General features: G+C 39.5%; 1 protein-coding gene across 1 annotated transcript in view; it reads left to right on the top strand.

Annotated features, from left to right (window-relative positions):
- Positions 1 to 22,715, top strand: part of TXK (TXK tyrosine kinase) — a 693,943-nt gene that overhangs the window by 448,880 nt on the left and 222,348 nt on the right. Inside the window, exon 8 of the mRNA XM_044061415.1 lies at positions 7,112 to 7,239. Within this exon, the coding sequence (XP_043917350.1) occupies positions 7,112 to 7,239 (128 nt within the window). The remainder of the gene's footprint in view (positions 1 to 7,111; positions 7,240 to 22,715) is intronic.

Here is a 22,715-nt window from a genome sequence, read left to right as displayed (position 1 = left end):
AGTAACAAAACCATTATAAACCATAATGTAACGTTATACATTAAAATGTCACTTTAGCAAGTCTCTCCCTAAGAGAATGGGCTTAATATTCATTTTGTCATTTAGGCCCTTCCCCATACTGGCCCTGAGTCTCACAATCCATTCAGGTTCTTTCGTCTCAACTTTTAATTTCACCCCCCCCCCCCGAGGTTGTCCACGACTCTATCAATCACCATAAAGGTAAACCTATGTGTATCCCCATGGGTTCCTACATGCCTGGCTAAAGCATTTGTCTCTGCCTTCCTTCCTATATCATAGAGGTGCTCCCGCATGCGGTCCCTTAACCTCCTGGTTGTCATCCCTACATAGAATGATACACAGACCACACAATGAGCCAAATACACATTATTTGTACTATTGCAGTTCACAGATAGTTTGAACTTAAAAACTCTATCCATGTCAGGGTGTTTAAACTCTCCACTAGAGTCTACATGCATACAAAAATTGCAGGCTTTACAGGGTATGGTACCACCTTCTCCCCCAGTGGCACAAACCTGTGCCACCCCTTGTTGTAACCTGGGTCCACATAAAATCCTTTTCAGATTCTTTTTTGTTTTTAAAAATGAACTTTAGAGTATCACCCACTAATTCTTTAATCGCATCATCAGCACACAGGATATTCCAATTCCTATGGAAGATGTCTTGTAAAACCTTAATATTACTAGAGTAAGTTACTGACATTCTCATAGGTCCTTACTATTCATGATGGCCATTCACCATCAAAGAAGTAGGGCCTCCCCTCAGTGTTCCTACACTCCACTACTCCTCTGAGGGTATGCTGAAGCTCATTATCGGCATAACCCCTCTGCAAAAATCTCATTCTCAATTCACCCAATTCTCCTTCAAATTTAACTTAAGTTGCTGTCAACCTTGATGTTCTCAACCCTTGCCCCCTCACAATATTTTTAAAAATGTGCTGGGGATGCATACTCATTCTATGCAAGTAACTACTTTTATGACATTCCTATCTATGTATCTCTGTCTCGAACTCTCCATCAACCCTTTGTATAACCTTAACATCCAAAAAAATCGATTGTGTTGAAAGAGCTCTTCATGATGAACCTCAAAAAGCTGGTACATCTATTCAGATATGAAAAAAAGGGGGAAAAAGTGGATTCATCCCCCTCCCATAAAATAAAGAGGTCATCTACAAACCTCCTGTAAAACTTCAAGCTCTTACCATATTCTCCCATCAGATGTTCCTTCTCCCAATGGGCCATAACAATGTTGGTGTAGCCATTGGCACAGTGCCCATGGCTATACCATCCAATTGCTTGTATAGGGTACCTTCAAACAAAAACAAATTATTTTCTAGAATGAGCTCTATAAGGAGAGACAAAAGATCAACACATCATCCATTATATAACCCATCTTCCAATAGGTACTCCCTAAAGTATTCAACCCCCACCTGATTGGGGATAACAGTAAACAGGGATTGTACATCCATTGTAATAAGCATCAACCTGTCAGCATTCACATGCGTGCTAATAAATGAATACAGATCCCTCAAGAAATGCAGTTTGGCAGTGCTGTTAATGATCAGACTGGTGTGAATGTCTTAAAGAAACCAAGTGGGTTTATTCCCACCAACAGTGCAGTTCTTGATGCTTTTGAGAGGGTGTGTATCAGAAATTTACAGTTTGTATGATTGTGATGTTAGTGGTAAATATTTTAACAATTTAAGTAAAGAAGAAAGAATAGCTCCAGAGTGCCCACGCAATGGCACTTCTATTTCCATGAGCCAGACGGATAAAGGTGGATCGCTGGTGGTGATGGACTATTCCTATTATAGGGACTCCATGCTTACCATGCTGAATGATACAAAGTTTTATCTCAAAGTGGACTTTCAACAGGTACAGAGGTGTAATGATTCTATTTACAATGTTGTGTTTGAATGTTTACAATGTAATGTTATTAGTATTGATTTGTTTAATTATTTTATTGTTAAGTATCCTGTGATACCTATAATACAGGGCCTCCCCAAAATTCATAAACCCCCCCCTGGAACCACCAATGAGACCTATTGTGTCGGGGAGGGGTTGGTCCACAGAAACTCTATCATTATATATGCTGAGCGACATCTGAAACCTGTATTGAGGAGGAATCCTACTATTTTATTGGATACAGAACATTTCTTGAGGGATCTGTATTTGTTTATTAGCATGCATGTGAATGCTGACCTTCTGTGTTAGCCTGTACTTCAGAGAAGTAGATACCAAACAGGAGAGGACCCAGGACTGAACCCTGTGTTACTCCACTTGTCACTGGTCTGAAGTTGGATTTGGAGTCTGCTACTTTCACAGTGTGGGTTCTGGCAGTGAGCCAGTTGGCAACCCATCTTGTGACATAGGGATTTATACTTAGTTTAGTGAGTTTATCTATAATTCCAGAGTGGGGGGTGGTGTTGAAAGCCTTGGCGAGATCTAGATAGGCTGTGTGAACCACCTTACCCTCATCTACAGCTTTGGTGACTGCTTCAAAGAAGTCTATCAGGTTTAGGAGACATGATCTGCCTTTTACAAACCTGAACTGGGTGGGGTCCTGTGTTTGGAGATTACCAATGTCATTGTTTATAAGTTCCATGATGATATGTTCCATAGCCTTGCAGACCAGGCTCATTAGGCTCCTGGGTCTGTGGTGGCTCCCTGTTTGTGGAGTGGGATAAACGTCACTGTGCTCCATTCAGTGGGCACATAGCCTGAAGTGAGGCTATGATTGAACATGGTACTTAAGTGGGGTGCCAGTTCGTTCTGTAGTTCATATAGAACACAGCCTGGGATGTTGCCAGGTCCCATGGATGCTGTGTTCTTGGCTTTGGATAGTGTGTTTTTTATCTGTGCATCCATGATTACAGGAACTTTGCATTCTTCTGGTATAGAGATGGGCCCTTTAGGGGATGACAGGGGGGTAAAATTAGCACTGAACCTATCTGCCAGGATGTTGGCAATATCAGTTGGTTCTGTATATTTAGTGCCATTGTGCTGTAACTCAGAGCAGATTTGTGTGTTGCCATTGAGATTCTTGACATAGCTATAGAATGCTTTGTGATTGTCTTTAGAGTCAGTGGTGATTTTGTTTTCATAACTAGCTTTGGAAGATTTTATGAGGGATCTCAATGTCTTACTGAGGCTGACCAGGGAGTTTCTCCAATTATGGGATTTTACTCTTTTTTGCAACAGTTTCTTTCTTCTGTTGTAGAGTTTGTTTATGTCAGGGGACCACCAGATTGGCTTCCTTTTTTTGGAGGATAACATCTTGGTTCTGTTAGGTACTGCAAGATCCATGTACTCGTGTAAGTGCTTATAAAGTGCATTTGTGTAGGATTCAGCAGTCATACCTGTATTGTCCGTCATCATGGGTGTCGTGAATTTTGCCACTTCTGTCTTTTCTATCTCCCATCCCATCATCAAGATTAGCATGAAGTTGGCTTTGGAGAAATTTTTTACTGTGGTTTCCCTAATGGGGGGTGAGGGAGGGATGTGGATGTCTCGGGTGATTAGCTTGTAGTCGGATCTGACCAACGAGGAATTGACCTCTGGTGTGGAGCACCAGTTGCCCATGTTGGTAATACCCAGGTCTAGGATATTGCTGCCCCTGGTGGGGGTGTGGATAAGTTGATCCAAGGCATTGGAAGAGTTGGTACATGAGTAGTTTTCCCAGTTAATGGTGGGGTAGCTGAAATTAGGTTGTACCCTAATATTTTCCAGTGTATCAAGAAATGAGGAGTGGGAATCCTGGGGCATGGTGGGGGATCTGTAGCAAGCTACAATTTGGATTGCGGTCTTGCCCAGAGTTAGTTCAACTTGGATAATCTCGGATGTATTATGCTGAGCAACTAGCCTGGAGATGCGGATATCCTTAATGAATATGGACACGCCTCCGGCTTTAGTGTTTCGGTCCAGGTTAGGTGGCCGAAAGGTGTGGTATGAATTATAGCCTGGTAATGCAGAGGTACTCTCTGTCACTGCATAGATGTCCATGTTCTCCATTTTAAGGAGTGTCTCGAGTGAGTGCATTTTGAGGTTTAGACTTCTAGCATTGAATAACAATACCCACAGATTCTTCTTGCTTGTACCTGTTATGGTGGTGAATTTGTCATTTGAACCTTGCCTAAAAAAGACACTATAGGGGTGGCTAGAGCCTTAGCTAGTATCCGGAATCCCAGGGGTGACAGGTGCAGGCCATATCTGGCAAAGCATCGTGGTTTGTCGATCATGTCATCCCAGGCAGGCAGATACTGGATCCCCTTAGAATGACACCAGAAGTTTAGCCAATTGTTGAAGTCAATCATTTTGTCCTTGTACTGTGGTATCATTTTGGGTGATGGCAGGATGCTACTCAGGACTAGGGTCATACCTGCCTGGGCTACAAGATCGGACAGCTCCTCCATGTCCCTTTTCATGTAGTCCAGGGAGGTACATCTCAGGTCATTCACACCAACATGGACAATGACAGAGTCATATTTGTACTTGCTGTGGAGTGACCTGAGTGCATGCATTATATGGCGGATCCTGGCAGCCGACAGGCAGCTGACAGTAACTTTCTCCTTGTTTAGCCTGGTGAGTGGAACATTAGTGTGTCTGACTATAGAGTCACCTATGACTAGAGTGTTGTGTATGTTATTATGCCTTATGGGCTGTAGTTGAGTGGCACACTGAGTTTGTGGGCTATGTGTCATTTGGGTTGTGTTGGGGGGTGGAGGTTGCTTGTGTTTCTGCTTTGGAGGTCGCTGTTGCGTGGGCAGGTTTTTACTGAGAGCCTCCACGAATGTAGGTGTGTGTTTTGTGTTTCTGTGTGTGTGTTTTGGTAGTGTATGTTTTGAGGGGCTATGTGCTGAGTGTGGTGTGGTGAAAGTGTTTACCTTCTCCTCTTGATTGTCTAGTCCAGTCTTAGGTGAAGAGAGCTTTGCTTCCAGTTTGGCTATATAACTGCATCTCTCACAGGTTGTAGTGTTAGGTGGTAGGAGGAGAGGGTTGTCTGTGTACATGAGGCAATTGCTGCAATGCCCCAAGATGCCCAGATTCATCAGGTAGACAGGAGAAAACACAGTGAGTTGACCCTTAGACATGCCTGGATAAGTGCTTATATGTTAAGTACTAGAAACTGTTTTCCTCTAGACAGTGAGGAAAGTTGAGTGCTGTAGTAATTTGTAGCTTATTTAGTGCTTACAATAAGTTCTGAACAAATGCTGAGCTCAAAGAAACCGACTTGAGTGCTGAAACTAAAAAACTGGCTAGTTCTAAGAAACAAAATTAAGCTAGAAGGCTTCCCTCCAACACAGAAAGGCGTGGGGGCTTAGAAGCCCACAAATAGTCCTGGACACAGAAAATATGTATCCAGACTAGACTACCCACAGGAAAGGCAGGAAACAAGCTTAGAAAATTTTTTTTTTGTTAAGTGGAAAGAGAGAAAGGGGGAGCAGAAACTAAGCTGACTGGCCTTCTCAAATGTTCTCCCTGTATTAGGTAGAATGAGGTAATGACACTAGACTGGGAGGAGGGTCCCAGATCAAATTTACAGTAGGGACGGGCACCTGCAAAGCCACCAACTATAAGAAGAGCATACCAATAGGGAGGTAGGGTGGGAAACAAACTGCAGAAATCTTTCTCACAGCAGAAAAACAGCAGTGAGCTTTTAAATGAAAGTTTTAAATAGCTAAAGGAGCCTCCAGAGAAAACTTTTAACTGCAAACAAGTTATCAGAATCAAACAACCCAACAGATGCTTAATAAAAGTGGACTATTTCCACTTAATACCTCACAAACAGTGAAACTAGCTAGAAAAATATACAGTAGACAAAGTACTATAAATAACTCAAAAAATAAGCAAAAAAACAGTATACCTATTGTTATATATTATAGATCCGAGTTTGCTCAGTGTCCTTCCATCGATTAGCTCAGTGTGAAATGGCAGAAACACTCACAAACTTAACTTCTTAGGTAACAGAAAGTTGAAACCTGAGACAACTTTTAAAACAAAATAGCTCAAAAGAACCAATGAGGGGCTTAGTCTAAGCTGTAGTCCAGGTGACCTCAGTCAGCCAATGACCTTAAACAATTCTGTCTCACTGAAATGCCTGATGGCTTTGGCTAAACCAAGATGTCCCTGAACATATGCTCAGACACAGTCTCCACAAACACTAGGCCCAAACACAAGCCTAAATATGGACAATGCTACAAATATCTACACTACTTAGAAATTAGTTTTCTGAGGGCTAGCAAACAACATGAAATTAGTTTTCTTAGAAAATTCTGTAAAGTTAGTTTGCATTTCTGTTCAGAGGGTTAGATGAATGTTGCTGAATTCAGTCATAAGGATATCATCTCCATAAATTATTAGGTTTAGGTTTGGCATATCTAAGGCAATGTCTTAACTGAAAAAAATACTAGTAGGTCTACAGCTGAAACAGGTCTGAAACATACTCTTGTCAGAAAATGAGTCATTATATTTGAAAAGGTTATCTATGAAATCAGTGTTGTTGTAAAATTTAATTTGTAGAGTTCCTGTATTAAGAGTTTATGATTAACTGTTTTGAATACCCTGGTCATATTAATACATACTCCTGCAGTTAACAGTTCAACATTCATATTAGAATGGATTGAGTTGCTAAATGCTACTAATACTGTCCCAGTACTGAAGAAGTTCTAAAATCATGCTGATAATCACATAGCTGTCTGCAACTATGTATGGTGGATAGAATTTGTTTTTACAATCATTTTTTAAAAATCCTAGTATCTAGACATAAGCTAATCTTTAGTTTTGGAAGGGGGTGGGACTTTTGGTAGTGGGATGACAACAGAATGTTTGAATACTAAAAGAACTATACCTGTAGTGACAGAGAGGTTAAAATGTGTGCAAGGTATTTTGCAGTTTTATCAGCTGTAAGTTGAAGGAAAAAAGGGTGAAGATTACTAAATTTGCTAGTTATTTCCATTCAGTACTGAACATTTACTAATTCTGTTTGTATGATTTTAAATCTGACAAAACTAACAATGTTTACTTGCAAGCAGTTTGTTTTTGTATCTTATTTCTGCAAATAGCTGAGTTTATTTTCTTACATTTTTGAACTGCAGAGCAGACACTGGAAACATCAGACATTATCAAATCAAAGAACATCCGCCAGGAGAATATTATGTAGCAGAAAAACATCATTTTTTAAACATTCCAGACCTTATTCATTATCATCAGCTAAATGCGGCAGGTAACTATTAATACGGTCTTCAGCCTATTAAACTGGAACTAAAACAATAGCATTTTTTAACAGAGCAACGTGATTCATTCTGTTCTGCTGAATGGTTGATCTGATTTAGTGCTGATGTACAATTATTTTTTCACCGCTTTATTGCACTACTGTAGAAAATAATAAACTTCAAGAATGAACCTGTGAACTGCAGTGTTAGAACAAACCAAAGTGATTAATTTAAGTGCTGTTTTCATGGTTCATTTTTTCAATAACTATTATTTTTTTATTTTACTGCAATGGGCAGCATCATGCAGCTACTGCTATACTGTCAGCTGACAGCAAATTGTCTGTCTCATACTAATATAAGTTGGATTATCAAAGACTCAAATGGCACAAAGGAGAAATGTAGCAATCATTTGCCAAAACCAACTGTTATTTTTTTGTGAAAATGATAGTAATATCAGGATTCAGAAAACATATTGTTCAAGATTTGCATATTGATAGTTAACATGCTCATAAAATGCACATAAGAACTACTTTCATCAAAACATTTTGATTAAAATAGTAGTGGAAAGCCAGGATATCATGTGGGTAAATGCCAAGGCTTTTAAAGTTGCTGTCAATGCTGTGAACTCAATAGTGCCATCATAATCTTTTTGTGGTTTATTATCAAAAGGGCGATTGGACTATGTCTGAACTGGAAACACCAAATGCCCTAGTTTGACATTTGAAAATAATGAAAAAAAAAACGTTGAACTCACAACAACGAATGCACACTAGTGTTCACTGTTGTGGATTCAACATTTTAAATGCAGATTGCATATAGTGATGATCGGGAAATGTACCCTTTACCTCACTGTAGTGCAGTCTCAGACTTTGAATATATAAGTAGCAAAGGGTGTGGGGGTACAGCCCCCCCCCCACATGGGGGTGGTTCGTTGCTCATGACTGGAAGTGAAGTATTTTTAGTAAAGTTGACATTTCTGAGATGTCAGCTTTCCTGAAATACCTCATTCGGTCATGTTTATGTTCATAGATTTGATTTCTGACATTTTGAATTGGAAATATGAACATTCACATGTTGCAGGTGCGAGAATTTGATAGTAAACCTCTTTTTGTAGTGCATGGAGCATGGTGATTGATCAGAAAAAGACAAATCGATTAAGTATTACAGTGGAGCAAGACCCGACCTTAACAAATGTTAAGCACCCCCTGCTTAAGTTGTTAACTTTGGGTCTAGCGCTGTGCTGTAAAATCTGCCAGTATGGACTAGCAAATGACAGAGGCAGAATAAAAGATTTTGTTCTGTTTCCTATCCATACTGATAAAGTGTCCATTCTTCTTACAAACTTTGAAACTAGATAGGATACCAGGATGTGTGTTTGCCTGCATTTTCTCTGAAGGATATGAACTCTAAAACTCAAATGTATGTCACTATTCAATGAATTAAATCCTCCATAATTTGTCTGAAAACCCTGAACTTTATGAGAAACAGACTAAACAAATGAGGCAATATCTGGACATTCTGTGAATACCTGGACAGTTTAGAAGCATTGTAAGGCGAGTGCAAACACAAGTGACCATATTACACTGCCTGTTTGACAGTCAGCTTCTGCTGAAAAATGTGCTCACTTCTGAACTGCAAAACTGTCCACCTTTTTGTATATCGTAGAAGCATTTATAGACAGCAGCAGATGCAAACATTACATGGATGGAGAGCTAATGCTGACTTAAAGATGTAAAAATGACAATCTTCCACCTGAGAATCTATTTTATTGTCTTTCCTTCCCTTTCCATTCATTTGTGAAATCGAAGCAACAGTCATCAAAGTTATTTCTTTGAAAAAGGTAACAGCCCTTTTATCAAAGACTCATTCTAGAACAGCACCAAGACCTGAAGTGCTACTTTTACAGTTTTGGTTTACTATATTTTTCTTGACTTTGGGACAAGGCTATATATATCAGTTTTTCAAACTGACCCTGAAAACTTGCATGCTCCACCCGTCCAAATCTAGACTGATTTATCTCTCTGTAAACTTCAAAAACTTTTCCAAGATGTGGTTGTACATGGAGTTAGACATGATTACACTGATGAACTGATATACTAGGCTTGAAAATTTGATGGAGGTTAAAATATCCATCTATTTCAATTAATATAATTTAACTCTCACAATAAACTAGACAGTGCTATAACATTTGGCCATTTACCTCTTCTGTTTAAAACTGCTGTTCAGCTACAATTAAGAGTTAAAATGGGAATTAAGGCATACATCACTTAATAGCTAGTTTCATTTGCCTGGATGTCCTCCTCATGGGCCAGGAAGAGAGCCCTCCCTTTTTGTTGGCAACAGCATAATTAATAGAGTGGTTTCTCTCATACAGCCTCACCAGAGTCTCTATTACATTGCCGAAATGCAATTCTGGAGAACACCTATACATCGACACCTAATCAGCAAAGGTTTGATAATTATTCAGAAGATTAATAGATACAATGAAGGATCAGGTAAGAGAATTGAAAACAGTTAAGTTTCTGGAAAAGTACATTGTGAACACAGCACAGAGGGGAGAAGTGAGTATGCATGTGTGTGTGTGTGCATGTGTGTGTGTGTGTGTGTGTGTGTGTGTGTGTGTGTGTGTGTGTGTGTGTGTGTGTGTGTGTGTGTGTGTGTGTGTGTGTCTGTGTGTGTGTGTGTGTGTGTGTGTGTGTGTGTGTGTGTCTGTGTGTGTGTCTGTGTGTGTGTGTGTGTGTGTGTGTGTGTGTGTGTGTGTGTGTGTATAAGTATGTTTATGGGAAAGTTACTTCCAGAGGAAAGGTTAGGTATGGAATGAAGTAACTATTGGATTGTCATAGTAATTGGCCACATATTAGCTGTTCACTGGATTTGCTCCAGACATCAAACAAGGCATAGAAACAGTATCGATGATTTTGCAGATGAGCAAAACACAAAATGGTAGTGGCTGCATTGGAGGGTGGGAGGAAACCGTCCTAAAGCTGAAGGGAGAAAAAGAAAACTATCAATATGAACTGACAGATAATAACTGATATTCAGTGCTAAGAAATGCAAATGACTTTCCCTGTAAAGTAACATCTTTGAAACTGTTTACAAAATATGAAATTCCAATTTAAGCTGGGGTTGGGATTTGGTATAATGGGTTAGTGGTTAGCATAATGATTATGGTGTTTACCTCACAAACACAAGGTGCAGGGTTTGATTTTGACATTTGGAAGGGAAATTGACTAGGCTTAAAATAGCCCACAGGAGCAGCTAGCCTAGTAATTGCCTATGTCACTGAAGAAGAAAAAATATGTACAATAGTTAATGTTGCAATGATGAATCAATATAAACAGTAGAGAGTCTGCAATGAAGGCTTATAGGATGCTGGAACTCAACCAATAATGAGGCAATTTTATCATTCTCCAGGACATTGGTGAGGCTCAATTTGGGTTATTGCATACATTATTGGGGATTTGATGGGCAAAATGGAAAAAAAAAAAAGAAATCCACTAGGAAGAAATGATGATGAAAACAGTAGCAGGCAGTAGGACAAGCCAGAGCTGCTTTTCCTGAAGGGTAAATGAGAACAAAGGCATGCAAATCTGGTCAGAAAAAAACAGAAGCCCCTGCTCCTATGACCCCGTATTTTGTGATTTGCACACGTTAGCTACAATGAAGAAAGACCTCCTTATTGGCTAATTTGCATTTCTCTGAATAGGAGTTACTGCCATGACATGCAGAACAGCAATGGTAGAAAGCTACTGTACACCTCATTCTAAAAAGGCCCTGCTTCCACAACACAGTATTTTGCATTTCAGAGATATGTTAGTCACAGTGAGGAAAAACTTCATTATTGGCTAAGTGTCATGCTTCTGAACTTCATTTACTATTTCAAAATTCAGATCATTGCCGCAATGCACATTGTGCTAGTAACTGCTCATGTAGGTATTGGCATTCCCTCTGTTACTCTCCCACATATACAAGTACACATTTGAACATAAATGCACACACACAGGACACACACATGCACATATAAACATACATACACACACACACACACACACACACACACACACACACACACACACACACACACACACACCTCTTACTGTCTCCGACATGTCTGCCATCCGATGTCTCCCCAAGCCCTCGATCTCTATAAAAGTTGAAGTGGCTTTTTGGCGCAGTTGTAATTGCCCTTGTGTCTAGTGATTTTCCCTCACCTTTGATCCCTATACTGTTGTGTCATTCTGTCCCTCACCTTTGACCCCTATACTGTTGTGTCATTCTGGCATAACTGTATAGTGTTTCTCCCCACCTTACCCTCCCAGCCCCTGTGCTGAAGTTGGTGCTTTTATGGCACTTAAAAGTAGAGCAATCCCTGGTGTCTAGTGCCTGCCCATCCCTCGATCCCCATACTACTTTTTGTGTTAGGTAGTTGACATGGCCTTTTGTCCATGTCCACTACATTGATGTGGTCTGGACAAATGTGCTGCCTTACACAGCAGAGCTAGAGGCAAATCAGTGAAAGATAGCACATGGCTAATTAACATTCAGCACAGCTGCAGTGCCATTCCTATGCAGTACTACATGAACTCATGATAGAACACTGTGCAGCACACTATTAAGGCCATTGCTGAATACCAAAAGGTTACCATAACATGTATATGCAGATTTGCACTTCTTGGTACCTTCATGAATTCTCTCAGTATCTAAATTTACCATGGTTTTCTTTTTTAAAACAAACAAAAAAATTAAGACAGAACAAATAGTTCAGGCTACAAGAAAGATTTCTTTTTCTGCTTTTTTTCTTCCTTTTTAGATACAAAAACCATGTTAAGATGATTAGACATTTAGCCATTTGCCACTACAAAATGCATTACTCTCACCTCCATTACCACGGATAAACACTGTTAGGAGAACCTTCATTTACTGTAATTTTTTATGTTGAGGTTAATCTCTGAGAATATAATTGATGTCAATAACCCTAATATAGCAATATGTTCTTGTACTTCATAATATGCATTATTATATTATTGCACAGTATTTCATTCATTTATTATATATTCAATACAGCAGACAGCCATTCTACTTATATTACCACAATGCCATCCTCAGTTTTATATGCCATTAAAATGGAATCTAAGGCAAAATTTGCATTTTTTAATGTCCTTTGTAAAGATAGAGCAGTTCTATATATAAGAATTTTCATAAAGTATGAAATAAGAATGAGAATGATTTTCTTTTAATTCATTTGAATTCATTGCATATAAGGTGTTAAAGGAGTACATATTACAAATAATAATAACAATAACATTCTGATGAAGTTTTTTTAATAAGATGAAAGTGCTTAATGTGGATTTACTACATCAATAAAAAAGTGGACATTTAGCTATCAGTTTGTTTTTTTCTGCTTTTTGGATTTACAAATAATAACAAATATGAAATAGTACTAATAGTAGTATGAGAAATAAGAAAATAACATATTCTGAAACTGAATTGTCAAACTTTCGAAACATGTCAACAAAACTAATCATGAGTCCTTAAAGTTATCTGAACATATTCTTGACTCACGCATCATAAATAAATGTAAAACTTTCTTAGTAGCATTTATAAAGAATGCTAGAGAACTATCCTAAAAGGAGGTCCACACCATTAGCCTAGTACACACCTAAGAACCTAGGAACCTATATGCTTGGCTAATGGTGAAACAACCCAAATTAGTGATTAGACCTCTGAATCATCTACTTCAACCAGGTCCCACAGAAGTAGTTTAGACTAGCAAGACACTCTTGAGAAAGTGCTTTAACTTTAAATCTGTTATTAAGAGAATTCCAAAAAGGATATAATTTAAAGTCCCAAATTATGAAAGACTTTGACCTCTGGTACAACAAAAATCTTACAGCTGCTGTCACTTAGAGGGGGCTAACGTAAGCTTTGTGAATGATTATATAGTAAAAAAAAACATGTGTGGGTACAGTTCATCTGAACAAACATTCAAAATAGGAAATGTTCCTTTTTGACTGGTTTATATGGTATATATATATATATATATATATATATATATATATATATATATATATATATATATATATATGGGTCTACTTCACTTCACTGAAAGCTCATTTCATTGAAACTCCTTTGACTGAGCACATGACTGAAAGGTCACATCACTGAAAGCTCATTTGACTGAAACTCATGTCGTTGAAAGGTATATGCCCTTTTCCCCATTGTAGTGTGAATGTAGCACTGCAGTGGTGGTGCTGCGGTAGCATTGTCACCTCACAGTAAGACGTTGTCCTGTTCGATTCCCAGCTAAAGCGTCTTCTGTGTGGAGACATGTGTGAATGGGCGTGCCTTCATGGAAGGTTGTGCATCAGGGCTGGCAACTCGGTACGTAAAAATCTACTGCCAATCATTAGTGGACCGGAGTTTCGCTGTGACGACCCCTAATCGGGAAAAAGCCAAAAGATACAACAACAACCAACAGAAATGTAGCAAGGGTGGGGCAAAGAGAGTAGTTGTCATGAGTGAAAAGTATTAATTGGCATGATCGATAGTAACAGTCTTTGCATTCTTTCTGTAATGGCATTTCTGAATGCTGCTACAGAAAGGCAGTTCAGGGCTTCCTGTGAGCAAAACTGTAGCACCCCAATATTGGCTTGCTACAGTTTAAACAAAAAAATAAGTTTTTTTTTTTCATGGATCTGATTACAGTAAGCCAGTTTTGTTTTTCACTTAAAAAGCTGAGGTGTGGTAGTGAGTGACAATGTGGACCTGTACTGGCGCTACATGAGCCAAGCATGGCTCTGCTCCCCAGTGCCACATTTTCTGAGCTCAGTACCCTTTGCAGAGACCCAGAAGATATGGATAATTCCTTTGGCCACTTCCCCACATCCCTAGCATGTTTCATTCCCATAGTTTCCATGACTGATTTACATGGACTGTGATTCTAAATCACTGGTGTGATACACACAAATGTTGATCCCATGTAGTGGGAGCAGATTTTAAATAATCAGTTATTATTAGTGTTTCCTTCTGTTATGCTTGTGAAGACCCACACATGATTAGCCATTCCTTTGCTAGACCACATTTTCTTTACTAGTAGCAGTACAATACCTCATATCTTGAATCCGCTCTAATAGTTTCCACATTTATGTTATTCTGTATTTCTGTAACTTGGTCTTGTATATATATCAGTGCATCCTCTGAAATTAGTCTGCTGTTCATAATTGTCTTCAAATGTTCACATGAAAAGTGAATTTAGGTAAATTTAGGTGGTTATGAAGGTTAACACCATGTATCTTGGTATAATAATGCAATATATTATTTAGTATGTGATTTAGTATAATATACTATACACACTTAATACACATTTGAGAAGGAGCTATGTTGTGGTAATCAGAAGCAGATAAAAAGAGATTATCAGGCAGTTGTTAACTAAATTGGGTAAAATCTAGAGATATATAAAACAGAGATGTAAAAAGATCCCTTAAATTCCACAGCCTCAGAAAGATGAAGGAGAGTGGCAAGCTTTAGAAAATTACAAAGAAGACGTCAGCTAAGAGAAGGAGTACTATTTAGACAACAGAGATTTTGCATAGAGAAGAATTTGAAGGATGAGAACACAGCGGCAGGAAAGTCACTATTAGCTTGTTTTCCAGGCTGCAAACAATTTTAAAGCAACAGATTAAAGGAATGTGGCAAGGAAAGAGACTCATTATGAAGTTTAAAAATCCAAGGTCTTGGAGCAGCGAGTTCCTCAAATGATTTGGAGTATTTATAACTGAAAGGCCACCTATGATGGCTTACATGAGTCCTCATATGCACATATGTATCGAGAAACATAGAAGTCCTCTTTCAGAACTGCTTTTTAGCTAATTCTTCTTATAACTTATCAGTAGTGCCTTACTCAAAGTGTAAAATGTTTTAGAATCTTGACTTCTGTTTTGATGGGCTGGGGTACACTAATGTTCCTGCACCATAAATAATCCATTTCTACTTTGTTCCACTATCATGATCTCATGGTAACATAAAATGTGATGCAATTATGTTTTTTGGCTAAGCTTTCTCTTTGCAATCATACACCCTTACTCTTCACGAGATAAAATAATCATTTTCTGTACTCTTATGCAAAATCTTCATAGCTTGTACTTAACATGGCAGTAGTCTAAATTACTGTTTACTTTAAGAAAATCTCTTTGTTGATTGTTTGCTGCTGTCTTCCAGTAGCACTCTCTGATTTGTATTTGTTGTCTTTTTAAGCACAGTGTACTAAGCCACTTCTTCAACTACAGTGCTTAATAGCTTTTTTTTTAATTAGGAATGAGTTACCTTTGCACATAATCCATTTTTATCATAGTTATCAATTTATCAGGCTTCTTCCTTCTGAGAATACATTGTAAAGCAGCCAAAATCCCTAGTCTCTTTGGTCTCAGTGGGTGGGACAGAATGGCTACAAATAGCAGTTTACATTAAAATGCATTTATTTATTTGTTTGTTTATTTATTGTGTACTGATAAAGTCCAACTTGGTATATTACCCATTTTCAGTGAAGGCCCGGTAACAAAAGCTCCTCAAGAACATTATACAATCATAAATCATTGTAGTTTAATCATACAATACAATAGAATACAATAAAGTTAGTCGGTTTGTAGTATAGGCTAATAGAAATAACTACATTCATGCAATACATACATGAAACGCATTAAAGTTAATGGGTTTACAGGACAGTTTATGGAATTAAAAGCAGATTTTCAAATAGGAATTTGTAAAATGATAGTGCATGACATATAGGTGCATGGTTATCACTTGCATAAAATTTGACCTGTTAGTAACAACTTGCATTTAATTGCTGGAACCTGTGTTCTGAAAGACTGCCTTCCAGACTATCTGCAAATATACAGAGCTGAGTATATATTTTTTGGTTTAAGAGTTTGTACTGTTAGTTGTTGCTTAGATGTCTGTTGAAACTGTCCCCCCTATTTTCTGCCGTGTCTTCAGTTGATATAACTGTTTTTTACAGCATGTGTGTTATCTAACTCAAGGATCACTTGCATAAAATTTGACCTGTTAGTAACAGCCTGCATTTAATTGCTGGAACCTGTGTTCTGAGAGACTGCCTTCCAGACTATCTGCAAATATACAGAGCTGAGTATATTTTTTTTGGTTATAGAATTTGTTAATTGTTGCTTAGATCTCTGTTGAAACTGTTATCTCCCTGTTCTGAGAGACTGATCTGCAAATGCATAGAGCTGAGTATATTTTTTTGTTTTTTAGAGTTTGTACTGTTAGTTGTCCTTAGATCTCTGTTAAAACTGTTTTGTCCTACCCACCCTCCCTATTTTTGGTTTGTAGTTTAAATTTGGTGGCTTTTGCAGTTGCCCGCCCCACTGTAGATTTGATCTGGGACACTCCCCCAGTCCCATCTCTTTACCACATTCTACCTAATAAACTCTTTCTGCACTTGCTTTTAGTCCTTTTTAATTTAATTGCATTTTTTAAACTGTGTTTGGTCTAATATTGCTACATACTCAAGTGTGCTAGCTTGCACTGCATGTGAATTGTTTTTACTACTGTTTTTGCTACTTTTCTGTAAAAAAAAATGTAAGCCTGTTTCCTACCTTTCCTGTAACTAGTGTTCCAGATACAGATTTGCTGTATCCAGGACTGTATGTAAGCTTCTGAGCCCCCCCAAGATTTTCTTTGTTGGAGGGAAGCATTCTAGCTTATCAGTGGGAGTGGTAAGCACTAGGTAACCTGTCTACCACATAAGGAGTGGTTCTGGCCCAGAAATTATAGTTATTGGCCGTTTGGGCAATCTCTTCCATCTCTCTCAACTTTCTGATTTGAAAGCCTGCATTTGCACTTGTTTCTGTCGTGTAACTCATCAAGTGCAGATACAGATTCTTAGTTTTAGCACTTAAATTTGCTTATTCATGCTCAGAACTTGTTCAGAACTTGTAAGCACTAAATAAGCTACTAATTACTATAGCACTCAATCTCCCTCGTTACCTAGAAGAAAACAGTTTTTGTACTTACTTTTCTCATTTGCTTAGAAAAAACAGCTCTTGTACTCACTTTCCTCACTTATCTAGAGGAAAATAGTTTTTATTCAGGCATGTCCAAGGGTCAGCTCCCTGAGTTCTCTCCTGTCTATCTGATGAATCTGGGCATCTTGAGGCAATGTAGAAATTGCCTCATGTACAACATACAACCCTCTTCTCCTACCATCCAACACTACAACCTGTGAGAGATGCACTTATCTAGCCAAACTGGAGGTAAAGCTCTCTCCAACCAAGACTGAACTTGACAGTCATGAGGAGAAGGTAAACATTTGTACCACACCACACTCATCACATAGTCTCACTAAATCTACACCACCAAAATCCACACAAAGTAACACAAAAACATTCAAGGAGGCTCTCAATAATAATCTGTCTAAGCAACAGAGACCTCTAAAGCAGAAATGCAAGCAACCTCCATCCCGCAACATAACCCAAATGACACATAGCCCAGAGACTCAGTGTGCTACTCAACCACAGCCAATAAGGCAAAACAACGTACCCAACACACTAGTCACAGGTGACTCAATAGTCAGGCACACTGATGTCCCACTCACCAGGCTAAACAAGGAGAAGGTTGCTGTCAGCTGCCTGTTGGGTGCCAGGTTCCGCCACATAACCCACACACTCAGGTCACTCCACAACAAGTACACATATGACTCTGTCATTGTCCATGTTGGTGTGAATGACCTGATATGTACCTCCCTGGACTACATGAAAAGAGCTCGCTGATCTTGTAGCCCAGGCAACTATGACCCTAGCTCTGAATAGCATTTTGCCATCGCCCTGAATGATACCACAGTACAAGGACAAAATGATTGGCTTCAACAATTGGCTAAACTTCTGGTGTCATTCTAAGGGGATCCAGTATCTGTCTGCTTGGGATGACATGGTCGACAGACCACGATGCTTTGCCACACATGGCCTGCACCTGTCGCCCCTGGGATTTCAGATACTGGTTAAGGCTCTTACTGCCCCTATAGTGCCTTTTTTTAGGCAAGGTTCAAATAACAAATTCACCACCATAACAGGACAGGCAAGCAAAAACTGAGGGTAATGCTATTCAGTGCTAGAAGTCTAAATCTCAAAATGCACTTACTCGAGGCACTACTTAAAATGGAGAACATCGATATCTGTGCAGTGACTGAGACCTGGTTCAAGGCTCCAGAGAGCACCCCTGCACTACCAGGCTATAACTCATACCACACATTTCAGCCATGTAACCTGGACAGAAACATCAAAGGTGGTGGTGTGTCCATATTAATTAAGGATATCCACACCTCCAGGCTAGTTGCTCAGCATAATGCATCTGAGGTTATCCAAGTGCAACTAACTCTGGGCAAATCTGCAATTCAAATTGTAGCTTGCTACAGACCCCCCACCATGCCCCAGGATTCCCACTCCTCTAGTCTTGATGTACTGGAAAATATTAAGGTTCAACCAAACACCCTAATAATGGGCGACTTCAACTACCCCACCATTAACTGGAAAAACTACTCATGTACCAGCTCCTTAGCTCAACACTTTCTGGAATTCATAAACTCCAATGCCCTGGATCAACTTATCCACACATCCAGCAGGGACAACAACATCCTAGACCTAGTCATTACCAACATGAGTGTTCCACACCTGAAGTCAGCTCCTCGTTGGTGTGATCCAACCAAAAGCTAATCACCCTTGATATCCACATCCCGCCCCCACCCCCCATTAAGGAAACCACAGTAAAAAATTTCTCCAAAGCCAACTTCATGCTTCTTAAGACAGAAGTGGTGAACTTCATGACACCCATGCAGATGGACAATACAGTTACAACTGCTGAATCCTGCACAAATACACTCTATAAGCACTTACACAAGTGCATAGATCGTGCTATCCCAAACAGAACCAGGACGTTATCCTCCAAAAAAAGGAAGCCAATCTGGTGGTCCCTTGCCATAAACAAATTGTACAACAAAAGGAAGAAACTGTTGCAAAAGAGAGTAAAATCCCATGAGTTGAGGAGCTCCCTGGTCAGCCTCAGTAAGAAGCTGAGATCCCTTATAAGATCCTCCAAAGCTAGCTACGAAAACAAAATTGCCACTAATTCTAAGGACAACCACAACGCATTCTATAGCTATGTCAAGAATCTCGATGGCAACACCCAGATCTGCTCTGTGTTACAGCACAAAGGCACAAAAATTACAGAACCAACTGATATTGCCAACATCCTGGCAGATAGGTTCAGTGCTACCCCCCCACCCCTAAAGGGCCCATATCTATACAGGAAGAATGCAGAGTCCCTGTATTCACAACTACACAGGTAAAAGATGCACTCTCTAAAGCCAAAAACACAGCATCCATGGGACCAGACAACATCCCAGGCTTCGTTTTACATGAATTTCAGAATGAACTGGCTCTCCACTTAAGCACCATGTTCAATAATAGACTCGCATCAGGCTTTGTGTCCACTGAATGGTGCACAGCAACAGTTATCCCACTCCACAAAGGGGGAGCCACCACTGATCCCAGGAACTATCGACCAATTAGCCTAACGAGCCTGGTCTGCAAGGCCATGGAACGTATCATCATGGAACTCATAAACAAAGACATTGGTAACCTCCAAACTCTGTATCCCACCCAGTTCAGGTTTGTGAAAGGCAGATCATGCCTCCTGAACCTGATTGACTTCTTTGAGGCAGTCACCAAAGCCGTAGATGAGGGTAAGATGGTTCACACAGCCTATCTTGACCTTGCCAAGGCTTTCAACACCATCCCCCATTCTGGAATTCTGAAAGCTAAACTCACTAAAGTAGGTATAAATCCCTGCATCACAAGATGGGTTGCTAACTGGCTGACTGACAGAGCCCACACTGTAAAAGTTGCAGACTCCAAATCTGACCTCAAAGCAGTGACAAGTGGAGTGCCACAGGGTTCCATCCTGGGACCTCTCCTGTTTGGTATCTACTTCTCTGAAGTACAGGCTAACACAGAAGGCCTCTGGCTAATGAAGTTCACAGATGACTGTAAACTAGGAGCCATAGTCAAATCCTCAAATGATGTGGACATCCTACAGAAGGGCCTCGGTGAGACACATGCCTGGTGTCAGAGCCATGGCCTCAAGCTCAATGCCAAAAAGTGCAGTGTCATCCCCTTTGGTAAAAACTCTGTACCTATAAACTACCACATAGGTAGCAATCTACTTAACACCGAATGTGTGATAAGAGACCTTGGGACCCAGGTGGACATTAGTCTCTCCTTTGATAGACACATCGCCACAGTAGTCAGGAAGTCCTTCTACATAGCACACCTCATCATAAAAGGGTTCTCATCCAGGAAAAAAGAGGTCATTGTTCCCCTCTACTCAGCACTCATTAGACCTATTATAGAGTACAATGCCCCTTTTGGAATGTACCTCACAAGACATCTGCAGCAGCTGGAAAGGCCACAGAAGTGCCTTACAAAGAGGATTACTTGCCTCAAACAAATACCCTACACTGATCACCTCAAAAAACTCCAGCTTTAATCCGTAGCATATCGCCTACTCTGAGGTGATCTCTGCCTAACATATAAAGCTATGTCAAACCCAGAGCTGTTGAACATGCTACACCTAAACAAAATCCCAATCCCTCTGAGCTACACACTCTAGGGACCTAAACTTTGTCACCACAATAAACAGGACATGCTGGAGGGATAGATTCCTGTCCCAGAGACTTCCCATACTCTGGAATAGGCTACTCATCTATGTTAAGCAAAGTTCTTCATTAGCACTCTTCAAGAAAAATCTTGATGAGTGGATATGAAATAGGAAATACACTCCGGGGATCACTTCTGTGTCTCTGCTCGACAGTGGCACAGGAAAATAACTTTCTTGGGTGGCATAAGCCAGGGAACCTTGTTGGCTAGGCTTACGTAGGCTCTTGGGCCAATAGCCTAGTACCTACCTATGAACCTATGACATATAGGTGCATGGTTATCATGACATATAGGTGCATGGTTATCAGGAAATATAGGTGCATGGTTATCATGACATATAGGTGCATGGTTATCATGACATATAGGTGTGTGGTTATCAGGACATATAGGTGCATGGTTATCATGACATATAGGTGCATGGTTATCATAACATATAGATGCATGGTTATCGGGACATATAGGTGCATGGTTATCATGACGTATAGGTCCATGGTTATAAGCTCCTACTCCAGTAAATGTTGTTAGCCTGGGTTATACAAGTGTGTTGTCACTTTCTTGTAATGTGTTGCTTGAATTCAAATTTAAATGATTTTTGATTACCAATTTGTCTTAGGCAGACTGGCAGAGAATTCCATTTTTAACGATACAATTGGAGTACAATGTATCCAATGCATTTTTTTTTTACATTTGGTAATGGTAAGTAAAAATTTCCCTCTGTTTATTGTGAAAAGTCTTTGAATATTAAACTGTTGTGGAGTAAAGAACATAAGTTTGTTTTTTGTGGGGGAGGGGATTAAGAAGGGATTGAGAGTTTTCAAGCTAGGTTACAATGCATAAGAAGGCTTGTTGGATTTGTTGGAGATTAGATAGACTGTCAGCTGTGCAAATAACAGTGGAGTTGTCAGCATATTGTACTGCTGATGCATGCCTGGATGCAGTGTTAAGTCATTTATGAAGAGATTAAGCCATAGGAGGCCTAGTATGGAACCTTGGGGACTCCAACAGAGTTGGGAAGGAAGGAAGAATAGTTGATTTGCCATTTTGCAGCCTGAGACTCCTTGCTAAACTGCTATAAAACCAGAAGAGTGCACAGTCTATTAGGTGTAACAAGATAAGCTTGTGTAGGTATTTTTGGTGGCTGGCAGTCGTGAATTCTTTAGACAGATCGAGGAGAAGTGTGGACATTAGGTTATCAGAGTTTCTGTTTTAGCTGACTGCTTTAATGAAAGTTAGCAGTGCTGTAGTAGTGCTATGACAGGGTCTAAAGCCATACTTTGTTGGGGAGAGGAGGTCATGTTTTAGAATACAATTGAGAAGCTGAGAGTGGATGCATTTCTGAAGAAATTTTGAGAGGCAACAAAAATGCCATGGATCTATAATTGGAGAAGTCTGTGGAGGGACTGCCATTATGTAGGGGGATGTAAAAGATCTGTGAATTTATAGATAATTAATGGACGTAAGGTAAGGCCTCAGTATGTATGAAATGCAAGGCGCAATAAATATCTTGCTATGTCTGATTATCTTGCCCCAACTCCTTAAAACATGATTAGTAAGATAATGAAAGAGTTTGAGAGAGAAATTATTGAAGAAAATATTTTGAAATTTTATTTAAATATAATGTGCTATGCACTGATGAAGTCAAATAGCAAAGGGATACTATAGAAGTGAAGAAACCACTAAGTCATTCAGTTTTAAAATATGGCACTGAAAGTATCACTTCTAGGGTGGAAAAACCAGTATGGAGAAAGGAAATGTGTTTGGAA

Source organism: Protopterus annectens, chromosome 2.part0, assembly GCF_019279795.1.
Source record: "Protopterus annectens isolate FY-2018-M chromosome 2.part0, PAN1.0, whole genome shotgun sequence".
Taxonomy (NCBI): Eukaryota; Metazoa; Chordata; order Ceratodontiformes; family Protopteridae; genus Protopterus; species Protopterus annectens.
This window is presented reverse-complemented; position numbering and strand designations above follow the sequence as displayed.